The sequence below is a fragment of the Thermobia domestica genome, chromosome 18, assembly GCF_964235325.1.
Source record: "Thermobia domestica chromosome 18, izTheDome1.hap1.1, whole genome shotgun sequence".
Taxonomy (NCBI): Eukaryota; Metazoa; Arthropoda; class Insecta; order Zygentoma; family Lepismatidae; genus Thermobia; species Thermobia domestica.
Window position 1 is genome coordinate 30,103,414 of NC_137471.1, and position 14,729 is coordinate 30,118,142.

A 14,729-nucleotide genomic window follows, 5' to 3' on the forward strand; every position below is an offset into this window, starting at 1 on the left:
GGAGTAGAAATATACATACATATATACAAAGAAAAAGGAGGTGACAAGACTTTCGGACCGTACTGTACACTGATAACCCTTTGGCAATTTGAAATACTGAGTTTGACATATCTGCCACATAGGCGATTATGCTTTTGATATTACGCGCTAAAGGACATGTCCTACTCAGGAATGACGTAATTACAAGTTAACTCATCTTAGCTGTGGTAAGATGAAAGAAACACAACAGTTAGGTATTGCTTAACTTTATTTATATGTATTTATTATGTTTACCATATAGTCAAATATTGTTTAACACTATTTATGTAAGCTTTATATTTACCACATAATCAAGAATTGTTTAACATGTTTGTTACATTTATCATACAATCAAGTATCACTTAACATTATGTAACCTTTACGTTATATTTACAATACAATCAGGTATTGTTTAACTCTTAACTTTTACATTATACTACCGTACAGTTCGCGTTTTTAAAATCTAACCTGTATCAGATATTACATATATATTTTCTTTAAAATGGTCATAATGTACAAAGAAAATGTGTTTGTACATCTTTCACATCCATGTACTTATGTACCTTTTTTCTTCCTCTTTCAGAAAGTGGTGGACCTTCAGCAGCAGATAAAAGAGCATGTAATGGTATTAGAAGAGATGTCAACTCGTGTGAACGTTGAACTATCTCATACAGATTCTTTTTTAATAGATCTCGTAAGCTACGAAGATTTTCTCATACCATTTCCTAATAAAAGGTAAATATGAGAATACTTACTAAAATCACGTCGCCAGGGGAAAAAAACAATTCTTTCTTTGGCATGTGTATTTTTAAAATGATTTATGTTCTCGTCTTTATTAATTAAGGTATTGCGTTAATAAAATATGGGACTTATTTCGTAAAGGTTTGCATTAACGCAACGCCTCATATCTTCAAAAATCTGCTAACAGCAGATAATATATACAATAAATACATATACAGGATGGTAAGAAATTATTTGAACAAACTTTTGGAGCTGATTGCCGACACCGAAACCAGCAAAAAAAAAAAAAAAAAATCCTCTGGAATTTTAGTCAGCGAGGGATAATTTCGCCTATGTAAGGTGCTAAAAGCGTGGGAAAATGAACTTCAGAGGGCTGTAATTCTGAAACAACGCAAAATAGAGAATGCGGTTTCGAACATGACACTTGAAGTCATACCTGCTCGACTGAAAAATGTATGTTTCAAAGCTGTGCGAGGGATTCCACAAAGGAATGTAGGTATTCCCTATAACCTGACAAGTAATCTTTACGTTTCTTTGGGGAATTCCTCGCACAGGTTTGAAACATACATTTTTCAATCGAGCCGCTATGACTTTGAGTGTCATGTTCTATACCACACTCTCTACGATTAATTGTTTTTGAATTACAGCCCTCTGAAGTTCATTTCCCCACGCTTTCGGCACCTTATATCGCCGAAAGTATCCCTCACTGACCAAAGTTTCAGAGAACTTTTTTTCTTTTTTTGCTGGTTTCGGTGTCAGGAATCAGCTCCCGAAGTGTGTTCAAATAGTTTCTTACCACCCTGTATACTGCATATATTCAAAACAATATCGTCGAAATTATAACAAATGGAATTTAGGAGTGCAAGCATTAAAGAAAAGTCCTTTTCTTCTATTAAACAATAATAACATTTAATAGATATAACTCGTTTGTCTTGTGAGATCCATGTGAGGAACGAATGTGAAAGTTAGGATAAAGCTAGTGCGGAAAAGTAACATTATTTGTAGATTCTATTTACCCTTTATTTTTTTTTTATTTTTTATTTATTTATTTATTTATTTATTTATTTTTTTTAGCATAGTAGAGAATTTTGGCGATAAAGTTTATACAACTACATAGCTAAGATAGTGTTAAGTATTATTTCAGTTTTTGATCATCCACGAAGTGTCAAATGGAAGGGCAATTTTGTGTATATAATAGAAATTAATTTCACTCGATGGGTATCTACACAAAGGTGATATGTCCATTTTTCTCCGAAAGTCAGGTTTTGGCTGATGTGGATAATGCCCGAAGTATCTTTGAAATTGGTGCACATTACATTAAAACAAAAGAACCTCCAGTAAATATTCCATTAATAAAAACAAAGTTTTGCATGAACCTCTGATTTGTGAGATGCATTGAATGTTGTCACCTGCAAAAATTACGGCATGGACATATCACCTTTGTCCGTATACCCATATGTTCTTTGATCCAGGGGTGCCCATAAATGAGAGAGGGAGAGAAGCAAGTCCGACAAAAATCAGGGGGCTTGTGTGCCTTCGGAGTTCCGTAAAAAACATATATATACACCTCTGTCTATTTATCTATATTTTTTATTCAATTATTTTTAACCTTACAGCTCTGTGAGTTTTTGCTTATATTACGTGGTTATTTTCATACAAAAAAAATCTGATTTGGCAACAGTTCAGACGACAGTTGGAAATGGGGAAGGGGGTGAGGAAAAGAAGGCTCACAGCGAGTTTGGTTGCCCCTATGAGAAAATACTGGACTCTCGTAGAAAATTTATTGTGGCCTATTAATTCTGTAGGCTGCCGTTCTCTCATGTCAAAACTACCGAAAATTTTAATTATTTTTCTACGTAAATTTATACCTTAAGTGTGAAAAGCAGTTTTATAATTTTATTTCGACGGTACAATATTAGAAACGGTGACAGTTTGCAAGCGAAGTTTACATTGAATTCTTACGAGAGATTTCCTAATAGTTAAAATTTCAGTAGTTTACACACGCGAGATAATCAACAATAAAAAAATTATCTTGTGCATCACTTTTTAAATGATTTTTCTGTGTAACTTATTCAAACGTGTGACCGCAGCGAAGCACAGATCAGTGCTAGTATTGTCTATTAGAGCCTACCTTTCCATTCCAATGCTTAGTTTAGTTACCAAATGACTAAAATAGACGTGCTTTTTGTGTGTGGTTCCAGGTTGAACTGCTTCCGATATAAACCCGAGTTGTGATTTAAATTGTACTTTCAGCAATAGATCCTGTCTCACATAGTCTCGGCATCGAGAGGAAACACTAAACTCCAGTCAAAGAAATTTCTTGATAACAGTATAACAAGGAATACCAGAAATTTAAATGGATGAATATCATATAAGTATTTAGGGGGTGAAGGTAGTGGTAAGCCATAATCTGAATGATATCATTTGTAAAAAGAAATGTAACAACTTACTGCCTCCAAACATATTTTACTGTCACTGACTGTTTCAGGTATGTCTGTCGCCTTTATCAGTAGCTCTGGGAAACTCATATGAAAAGTATTTTCACTTTTCAGAATGTTATTTTGCGCTTTTTCTCGTGTGCGCAGTTGAAAAAAGACGAGATTTAATCTCTTATTTATGTAAATTCCTTGTACTTGAACACAGGCTTTTCTTCCCGAAAGTTATGTCTGCGGGAATGAGAGGAGTTTAATATGTGATATATTGTTTGCTAAGTGGTGTGCGAAGTACAAGAGTTCCATGTAATGCAATATAATTAACTTTTGCTCCGGTTGGCCTACTCCGGGCGACAAAGTCTCATCGCCCTGGAAGTATGCCTGAAAGAAAAACTTCTCACATGACTCTTCTTCTGAACGATCTACTACTGTAAACACTTTGCACTAGAACTTCTTTGGTAGACATATGTAATGTGCGTCCATAAATTAAACACCATTTTATTTAGAGTGTAAAGCATTTTAATTTCTCAGAAATAAGATTTTTCATAAGCCTCAATATTAATAATTTTGTGGTACTTTAAGTTATATAAATATGAATTAAATTATGTCCTTAACACGTTGACTGCCACAGCTGAAGGTCGATGTCGACCTTAGGAGCCATAATGTGTTTTTCTACATGAGCAGAAACCATATTTTTGATCCGCGCCACAGACCACTAAGGACTTCTTTACCTCAGGGCCACATGGCTACATAAAACCGTTCAATACTGCCGATACCGAAGCCCCTGCGTAAATTTCACAGCACGAAGCAGAATGAAAGTGAAGCCCACATGTGAGTTTCATGACCTCGGTTGTGAGCTTCACAGTAGTCAACATGTAAGTATCGGTGGCCAGTTACGAAATCCTTGTAGTTTTGTATTATTATTATTATTATTTTGTTTCTAATAATAGTAATGGTAGTTGTTATAAGAAAAGAGAGACTGACCGAAGCTTAAAACTCACTTTATTTTAAATTATAATTTGTAACTGTTTCGGATAACTAGTATATTCTTCTTCAGTCTGAAGAAGGTCTGAAGAAGGATATGGTATATATCCGAAACAGTTACAAATTATAATTTAAAATAAAGTGGGTTTTAAGCTTTGGTCAGTGTCTCTTTTGTTAAAACAATCAATCCAAAGCCATGAATAGTATTACTATGGTAGTTGTTATACTCAACTGATTTCTTTTCATCTTTTATTTACAGCTATCCTTCCTGGTTTACAGATCAAATGAGTTTTCATATTGAAACTCATAGCTCAGAAGTTGTTTCAAATGGTACAATCAAGGTGCTTATTACAGTGTATAGAAATTTATCAAATTTTTTACGTGGGCTGTCTATGGACAACCTAAAGTAAGTATGTTTCCTTTGCTCACATACACATATTAGTGAAATACGAATATTTTATCACGTGTAAAAATAAGTAAATAAAATAATGTTGAAACTTCGAACAAAATGCAGAAAAATTTGCAAACTGCAGAGTACCTTCACGGGATAATCTGACTGAATTCATGAAAAGATATGTAGATGATAACCTAATGCCAAAAATGGAAATAATAAAAATAGCTTATATAATATATATTCATGATAACTAAAATATAGCTTATAGAATATATAGTCATGATAACTAAAATATAGCTTCTAGAATATGTATTCATGATAACTAAAGTATAGCTTCTAGAATATATATTCATAGTAACTAAAGTATAGCTTTTTGAATATATATTCATGATAACTCAAGCATAGCTTCTAGAATATGTATTTATGATAACTAAATTATAGCTTGTAGAATATATACTAATGACAACTATAGTATAGCTTATAGAATATATACTCATGACAACTATAGTATTACTTATAGAATATGTATTCATTGAAACTGAAGTACTCACCTATTTGTGCTCCTTAATGCACAATAAACAGTGCAGATAATCATGATCAGTGCGGATTTGGGCAAAATCGTTCAGCTATCGACCAAATATTTACCATTCGACAAATACTCGGAAAGAAGTGGGAGTACAATACCCCAGTACATCTATTATGTATCGATTTTAGAGAGGCTTAGGACTCGCTTAGGAGGGAAACATGCTACAACATTCTTACGGAATTTGGAATGCCGAATAAGCTAGTTAGATTAATTAAAATGCGTTTAAATGAATCCCAAAAATAAAGTCCGAGTAGGATAATTCCTGTCCACGAGCTTTCACGTCGAGAATGGTCTGAAACAAAAAGATGCATTGCCGCCATTATTATTCAACTTTGTTCTGGAGTACGCTATAAGGAAAATCAAAGATAACAACCAGGGCTTAAGCTGTTATTCACCAGGTTGTAGCGTATGTGATAGGAGATGATAGGAGAATAATAGAAAGAAATGCGGATGTCTTATTAAACGCTTGCAGGGACATGAATTTAGAAGCAAATGTAGAGAAAACTATATTCATAGAAGCTCGCTGGGATTGTAATACTAAATTATGGAATCGTCAAAATACCAAATAATACTTTCGACAAAGTGGATACTTTCAAATATCTAGTATCAATATTAACAGACCAAAATCATATCCACGAAGAAATTAAATGTCGGCTGAAATCAGTGAATTCATGTTGTTATTCAGTTCAAAACCTTTTGTCGTCTCGAATTCTGTCGAAGAATTTAAAGATACATAAAATGATAATTATGCCAGTTGTACTGTATGTTTTGAAACATGATCGCTTACGCTGAGGAAAGAACGCAGACTGAAAGTATTTGAGAATAAAATCCTGAGGCTAATATTCGGACCCAAGAGAAATGGGATTGGGGAATGTCGGAAATTTCATAACAAGGAACTGCATAATTTATACCGTTTACCAAACATTGTTCGGGTATCAAGTCTAGGAGGCACTGGTGGACAGATCATGTAGCCAGAATGGAAGAAAGTAGGAACACTTTCAAAATTTTAACTAAAAGTCCAATCGGGATACGACCATGAGAAAGACCTAGGCGCAGATTGAAGGACCTTATTAAGATATATCTCGCAGCTGGATTCTGAGGCTAAGGACAGGAGTCAGCGGAGAGCTTTTATGAATACGGCATTAAACTTCTGGGTTCCATGGGCCATACAGTGAGTGAGTTAGATCATATCTCAGTTTAATTACTTTAATATATTGCAAAACCACGCTCAGTAATTCTACTTACACATTTCTGTAATTCCCAAATCTTTAAATTTCCAAGCATTCGACTCTCCCCTGGAGTCTTGGTCACGGAGATATAAACAGGAAGGAAAATAACAGAAACATCAAGGAATAAAAAAGAATGGGTCTACCAAGGGAAAGAGCTGTGTGCAAGACACATTGTCAAGTGCGTCAGCGATCTGCAAATGGTCTTGAAGCAAACTAAAATATGGCGGAGTCAATTTGTGCGCCTTTTCTGTTTTTGTTGGAAGGTTGCCAACTCGTGTTATTTTTATTATCATGCCAATGTTGTGAAAATTTTGTGATAACTGCCTCCCATTCGTCACTCAGCCATCCCTTGTCTAGATTTAATTTTTTTTTTAATGAATAAATAGAGTTTCAAAAAACAGTCTCTCTCTTTCATTTCTGGCTCCAAATAATTTCTTTGAATCTTCGAGGGTAAACAATAAATAAGTAATTAGTTAACGCAAATAACATCAAAATGGCATCAATTGATGTAGTTGATGTGTATCCGTTGAAGTCTGTTACTAATATCTTGTACAGTAAAAACCTTAGTATTCCAGAAGTGAATGAAATTCTTAATCTTCTTGAATGTTACCTTAAATACGATATATTCTCCTTCGAAAGTAATATATATCATCAAGTTGATGGTTTGGCTATGGAAAACCCATTATCACCATTGTTAGCTAATTTAGTAATTCATATGGTTGAAAGTAGAATTTTGAAAGAACGGAAACTTGGCAAGGTACGATATTATAGATATGTTGACGATGTACTTTTCTTGTACAATAACGATTCTTAACTGGATTACTTATTAAAAGAATTAAATAATATTAATAAGAATTTGAGATTAATGGTTGAGAAAGAAAAGGACGGTAATCTTACGGAGTCAGGCCTTAATAAAGAAAGCATAACAACAAATTCATTACTAGTGTCCACCACAAGCCAACAGCAGGTACACAGTACATTTATGACAAATCTGCAAATTCAGCAGGTACCAAAGCAAATATTTGGAAGAATTTCTTTTCGCAAGGCATACGTCTTATTTCGTTAAAACAGATTTACAGACAGAGATTGAGTACCTGATGAAATTGGGTAGTCTGAACGGATACCCAGCTCCATTATTAAATAATTGGTATAATCGGGTTAAAAGGAATTCCAATTAAAGTTCCAATAAACCTGAAACCGACATGAAGAATAATAGATGAATAGGATTGCCTATTTTTCTCAGATTTATAACTGTATTGAATGGAATTTATACAAAATACGGTTTACACACAACATTAAAACCACCGAAAACTTTAGAAAAGAACATCACTCCATGTAATAGTTATTACACAAATTCCAATGAGAAATCAGATATTTACGAAATAAAATGCAATTGCCAAGAGTTACATAGGCAAAAACGAAAAGAAATTTAAAAGTCCGAGTAAAGGAACACATTAGAGACTCGAAAGTGAAAAATCTAGTGTCAGGTTTATCGAAACATTTAAAAGAAACGTAACACAATGTAGAAAATTAAAATATATATATATATATATTTTAAAAATTTATTTATTCATTAAAAATAATCTAAACAATGGATGGGTAAGTGACGAATGGGAGGCGGTTATCACAAAATTTTCACAGCATTGGCATGATAATAAAAATAACATGAGTTGGCAATCTTCCAACAAAAACAGAAAAGGCGCACAAACTGACTCCGCCATATTTTAGTTTACTTGAAGACCATCTGCAGATCGCTGACGCACTTGACAACGTGTTTTGCACACAGCTCTTTCCCTTGGTAGACCCGTTCCTTTTTATTCCTTGATGTTTCTGTTATTTTCCTTCCTGTTTATACCTCCGTGATCAAGACTCCAGGGAAGAGTCGAAAGCTTGGAAATTTAAAGATTCAGGAATTACAGAAACCTGTAAGTAGAAGATATTTTAGTGTAGTTATGAAAAGATGTTATTGACATAGCTTAATTTTTGTAACTGTTTACTCTTTTTTGTCTATTCCAGAGATGGACTTGAATACAAAATAAACTCTCGAATAGTGAACGTGGAAGTAGTTCGAGGAGGTAAACTATGGAACACGTCGCAAGGAAGTGTAGAGATAAACATTGTGTTCGAGCATTTTCGCAAAAACTATACAAGTGATCAGTGGAACACAATATGTGCAAATACAGATTTTGGGTTCTCGTGGTTTTCGAATGATTGTGTTCTAGTTGGAGTCAATGGAAACGCAACGAAATGCAAATGCAAAAGTGCAGGAACATTTGCAGTGCTTTTAGCCTCGCATTCGATACCAGTAAGTTATTTAATTTGTTAAATATTCTTGTGAGCAGCAGCGGTTCTGTAATGTAGTCATAAGGTTACGTGCCCCTCAATCCAAATATAAATATATATTTTTAAAAAAATTAGAATTATAAACAGTTTTTCCTGTTCACGAATGAAGAACGTCTCCAACACAACTTTTAGTATGGAGCCTGCAACCCTTATATATGTCCATGAGAAATATGGAAACATTGTGTGATTGGCAATGCTTAATGATGTTACTTTCTGTTCACGTGTGCTGGCTTGATTCATTCTAGCGTTTATTGCTGCCACAGAACAATCCTTTAATCATTCTGGCCTTACGTACAATGTAATCGTACATTTTTCATGACAGAACACTTTCGTTTACTGTGTGCTTACGGCGACAGGGAAAGGAGAAAATTGGGTGGAGCTAGCCAATAAACTGTGCGTTGATCGCATTCTGAGTGAAAGAGGATTTTCTGCTTCTCGCAGAACTCATTATTTCAAGGGTGACAGAGATCCACAGTAGGTTTTTGGTGCGACGTTCATACGTATATCAAATTATTATAAAGGAAAAACTAAAACACTTTTTCAATGCGCTATACAATTTCGGAATTTATTAACACATGATGTATGTTTTTATCTTTCTTGTGGGCCACGGTGGCTCAATGGTAGAGCGTTCACCTCTGGTGCATGTGATCATTGGTTGAATTTCAGCTCGCGCCAAGTGAGCTTTGTGGTGGACAAACACCATGTGAGTGGGTTTTCTCGAGGTTCTCCCGTTTCCTCCCACGTTCTTCCTTCCACTATCTCATTCATTTGTCATCATCACCGTCTCCTTTAGCCTAGCCAGCATAACCGTGTTACGTAAAACTTAAAGATTTCATTTCATTTTTTAAAAAAAAAAATTCTTTCTTTCGGTTTCTCTGAGAGTATTTAAGAAGGGAATAAATATTGTGAAATTACTTTTTAAAATAACTTATCTCTAAAATGTCACTGTAAGGAATGCATGCGAAACCATAAAAAATATATAAATGTTGCACTTGTAATTTAAATAAATAGCTATAAAAGAGCACTTCTAAAAACGATATAAAATGAGCAACAAATGCGTACTGCTATAGGATATGATTGGAATTTCCATTCATTTATTTACAAATTAAACATCACTCTTGTAAATATTTATGAAATTTGACCTTCTGTTTTGTTTTTAAGCGAATTTGCATTCATTTATTCGTAAGTTAAGCATTAAAGTTCTGATTTTTTTTTTTTTTTTTTTTTTTTTACAAAATTTACATTTATTTAGTTGCAAATTAATCAAAATTTTCAAAACGACAACAATAACAGAAAAGTATGCTTTAAAAATGATATAGAAAGAATAACAAACGCATACTGTTTTAGAAGCTAGAGATCTATGGTTGGAAGTTACATCCTGTTATTAAAAAATTAAATATAACTATTGTCAATTTTTTATGGAATTTACATTAAGAAATAGTGTACAAAATTTCTGTTCCTAATTTCTTATGTTCATATCTTTACAGCCTCAGCCCCGTGCAACACTGAATTATCACACAGCAGTGGGTGTTGGATGTGCCTGTTGTTTGGTGCAAACAGTTTTGACGTTAATGCTTCTTCTGCCTTACTGGTGGCAGCACCGAACGTGTTTGATATTCTTGAAGATTCAGTGTTGCACTGCTACCATTGGTGCAATGGCTGTGTTCCTGTATGCCGTTCGAGATTCTGTCTCAGAGGTAGGTATAGTATTCTTTCATTCTCTTTTAGATTATTTCGTCGAATGTGTTAATTTCATTTTGGGATTATTGACGTTTAATGTCCTTCACCAAATGTAAGAGTGATCTTAAATATTATAATACATGCTTTAAAACAAAGCTACCATGTAATATTAATGAAAGGAAGAAACAACAGATTTAAACTTACACACCAGATGTTCTGTAGATGCGAATTCGATAGCACAGAAAGAGTGAAACAGCGAATGACTGAACCGGGACGCAAGCTCGGGGTCTCCGGCATACCATGCCGATGCGTTAACTACTACGCAACCCAGTCTACTTCCCGAAACATATAAAGTTACAACTGTCAAAAGGTGTTCTCAATATCAGAGATACTGGATTGTCTGGGCAGAACAGCTTAACTGTAATACAAGCTATGTGCTCTGAGTGGAGAGCATCGACTTCAGGAATGAGAGAGTGTGACTATTCTGGGTAGCGTACTGGATTGCGTAGCGGTTAACGCATCGGAGTGGTATACCGGAAATCCCGGGCTCGAGTTCCGGTCGAATCATTCCCTCTTTCACTCTTTGTATGCTACCATGCTCATTGCTTGACATCAACAGCATCCTGGGCACACTGAGGAAGAGCCCTCCCAGTCAGCGTAAAGGGAGGAGAGGCAAGCCGCAGCTTATCCTACTATCACATGAATTGTACACCCATCACTCATCAAAGGTCAAGCCACTGGCTACATACCCACAACTTCTTTGCTTCTAACTTTATTGTTTAAGGGTTCTTTACTTAAGATTAAGTACGCTCTATACATTTCCCCTCGTTTAACGTATTTTTTTTTTCTCCCCGTGCACGGGTGTTACGCCCCTGGACATCTGTGCTTGTATATAAAACCAAGACTGAAAGCTACAACATCTATTAAAGTAAGGAATTAACTATGCTCCAGATACATTTTAAGAGAAAATACTATCTTGCCATTGAATTTATCCAAAATATATTTACAATGTTTTGAAGCTCAATGGAATGTGGTTCAAAATTTATAGAATTTTCCAACACAATAAAAAAAAAAAGAAACAAAAAAAGATAGAAAAAACTCTTAAATCTAGTTCAAAATTATAAAATATCAGAAATGTTCTGTTTACTCATACAGACAGATTGAAGGAACTGGAAGCTAAGAAGGTGTCAAACCATATTAGGATCTCCGCTTAGCTAACCCCACTTAAAAAGACAATGGAATTTTAAAAATATATCAAATGAGTCAGATTGTATCTATAAAATACTATTAAATATGTAATACAGTAAAACCTGCTTTTAGTGGTATTGAACGGGATTCTCAAAAAATTCCGGTAAAGATAGGTTTCTGGCTAATGAAGGTACACCTATGAAAAAATAGTGCATGCATATAATGGATATACTAAGATAAAATAAGATGCTGTACGTACCTTAGTTAGTAGATGCGATATACAAATATGTTAAGAAGACTAATCACGGAATTAATTGGGATAAGACGGAAGTAGTAAAGACGGAGAAGAGAATGATAATAAGGAAGTGGAAAGAAGCAGATTGGATAAAGAAGATAGGAAGAGATAAGTTTATGAACTGGACAGGGGGCTTACCTATTAATGAATTATGGGAAGAAAAAAAAAAGATAGCGTAGACAAGATGAAATAGGAAAAGGCCCTTATAAGGACCACAAACTTTGGAACGTGATTGGTTGGAAAGTGAACACGGGGACGTACGGGATTGGCTGAAGGCTTCAGCCAATAGAATTTAGACTTTTCCATAAGAATGACTATATATATATATATATATATATATATGTCTGTATCTTCTTTTATGTTCTATAGTGTCTGATGAAGGATATGTTAGGTATCCGAAACTGTTACACATTATAGTTTAAAATACAGTGTGTTGAAGCTTTGGTCAGTTTTTTTTTTTTTTTTTTTTGTTACAATACCCAATCCAAAGCCTGTTGTTTTAGTTAATTTACAGTATTTGTTTCTACTATGAATTAATACACATAAAACTTACAATTAACAGGGAAAAAAAATATTGTACACACGTTAATTTATCCAATAGTCAAGGAGGGTTTTCTGTACACATCGCTGCCCGTCTGCTCAACTTTACACAAAGACTTTAGCCTGAGAAACCACACTGATATATTAGTGTCATCTGGACGTAAGTAGTGACGCAACTAGGCTAATTTTTGCCCGGGGCAAAATCTCGCCTTATCCCCCTCCCCCCCCCGCCCTCCGCTGACCAACGCTCCACGACTACACCTAATACTGGATCACTCAATAATTCATCTATTGCATTTTTCTTCAAGTAGTAATTTTTGCTAAATAATCTGAGAGCAACATGCTTGACATATCCTTTTAGTCTTATTATACTGCAAATCACAGATTTTCGGCATTATATCGGGATGTGCATATGTGTTGAATGAATCAACAGTCTGTTGCTTTAGATTAGAATATTGAATTATGACAGTCAAGCTGTTGTCACGAGTATTATACTCGGACATTTTACAAATTTCTTAAGTCGATGTAAGTTAAACAAAAACACACAAAGCTGGAACTAAAATTTAATTTTGAGGGCTCTTTCGGCTGCAAAGATTTTTACAATATCCTCAAAAGATAAGCTTTGAAGCTAACTTATGCTCTATGGGTATGATCCTATAGTTGATGAGTGGTTCTTGTCCTGTTTAGTTTCTAAGGTAATTTTTTTGTAATCTTTAGTTTGCTAAAACTCCTTTTCTTGCCTTATAGTAAAAATAAATACTTGTCCAGGTTTGCGCCCCTCCAATCCAGCGCCCCGAGGCACAAGTCCTGTTTGCCCTCTTTAGTTATATCAATGAACGTAAGGCAAAGGTTGCAGTTCCTTTAAACGTCTGACAGTATCTTGATAAATCTTAGGCTACTCTTCATCCAACTCAATGCCATACTTCTCTTCTTTTTCCACTTCCTCTTCTTTCAGACTTTTCGTTTGAGATTTATAAGCACTAGATGTCTTATCTCAAACACCTGGTGTATATACAAAAAAAAAAAAAAAAAAAAAGCCATACTTCTTTTCTTTTTCCAGTTTCTCTTCTCCTTTCAGACTTCGTTTTGAGATTTATAAGCACTAGATGTCTTATCTCAAACACCTGGTATATATACAAAAAAAATACTTCTTTTCTTTTTCCACTTTCTCTTCTCCTTTCACACTTTTCGTTTGAGATTAATAAGCACTAGATGTCTTATTTCAAACACTTGGTATATATACAAAAAAAAAAAAAAAACTTCTTTTCTTTTTCCACTTTCTCTTCTCCTTTCACACTTTTCGTTTGAGACTTATAAGCACTAGATGTCTTATCTCAAACATCTGGTGTATATATAATTAAACATACTGACACAAATTTAATCATACTTAAAAGTTTATATTTGCTCGCGAGTAAAAACATTTTTTTTAAAATTTAATTGAGGTGACCGTTATTATTATTTTGTTTCCAATGTAAAGAAATGTTATATTGTACAAACATATAAACCGAATATTATTTTTTGCAGACATCTTTTCCGTATGTGTCTACGGTCTTAGAAGCTTTTCTGCTCGTGGGGATGTCCTCCCATGTAAGCAAGCTTTTAATTGTATATACAGAAGTTGTTCACATTGTGAATGTGAAGCACCTGAAGCAAACGGTTATAGGAATAATTTCAGGTAAGTGAAACAGAGAACATACAGTCTATGAAAAATTTCGTTAGTAAATATAGACATGTACTATACGTGCAGAATTGTAATCCTAAGTATATATAAAACTACATGAATTGACATAAATTAAAGGGGTACTTCCGGTTGACTTTGAGAGTTGAAATTTGGCATGATTGTAGCTTTCCGAGACTAACCGACAGGAAAATTGCGAAAGTAAATATTTTTACTTTTTAGGGGTCTAAAGGGGCGATGAAGAAATTTCCATGTTATTTAAATGGACCTTTTTTGGATGTATAATCTAATGTTTTAGGCACTTGAAATTGGAACAAAAACTTGAAATTCGGAAATCGCTTGTACGTTTTCTATAGGATTATTTAACAAAATCACTAAAAGCAAAAGTTTCTAACTTGAGACTGGTTTTATGGGGAACTGAAAAAACCTTCCCTATGTTATTTATATTGGACATCTTGTACACCCCAAAATGCTTAGACACTTCCGGCAGGATTAGAATGATGAAATTTGGCATGATTGTAGCCTGCCGAGACTAACCGACAGGAAAATTGCTGAAATAGAATACTTTTTATTTTTAAGGGGTTAAAAGGGTGGATCAACAAATTCCTATGGTATTTAAAT

The 14,729-nt window shown here is 34.3% G+C and overlaps 1 protein-coding gene across 3 annotated transcripts in view; it reads left to right on the forward strand.

Annotated features, from left to right (window-relative positions):
- LOC145675726 (uncharacterized) overlaps window positions 1–14,729 on the forward strand; it is a 1,359,799-nt gene that overhangs the window by 1,323,473 nt on the left and 21,597 nt on the right. For all 3 annotated transcript variants that reach the window (XM_081746346.1, XM_081746345.1, XM_081746348.1), the window contains 5 exons: window positions 602–753; window positions 4,435–4,581; window positions 8,401–8,689; window positions 10,215–10,424; window positions 13,955–14,105. In XM_081746346.1, the coding sequence (XP_081602472.1) occupies window positions 602–753; window positions 4,435–4,581; window positions 8,401–8,689; window positions 10,215–10,424; window positions 13,955–14,105 (949 nt within the window). The remainder of the gene's footprint in view (window positions 1–601; window positions 754–4,434; window positions 4,582–8,400; window positions 8,690–10,214; window positions 10,425–13,954; window positions 14,106–14,729) is intronic.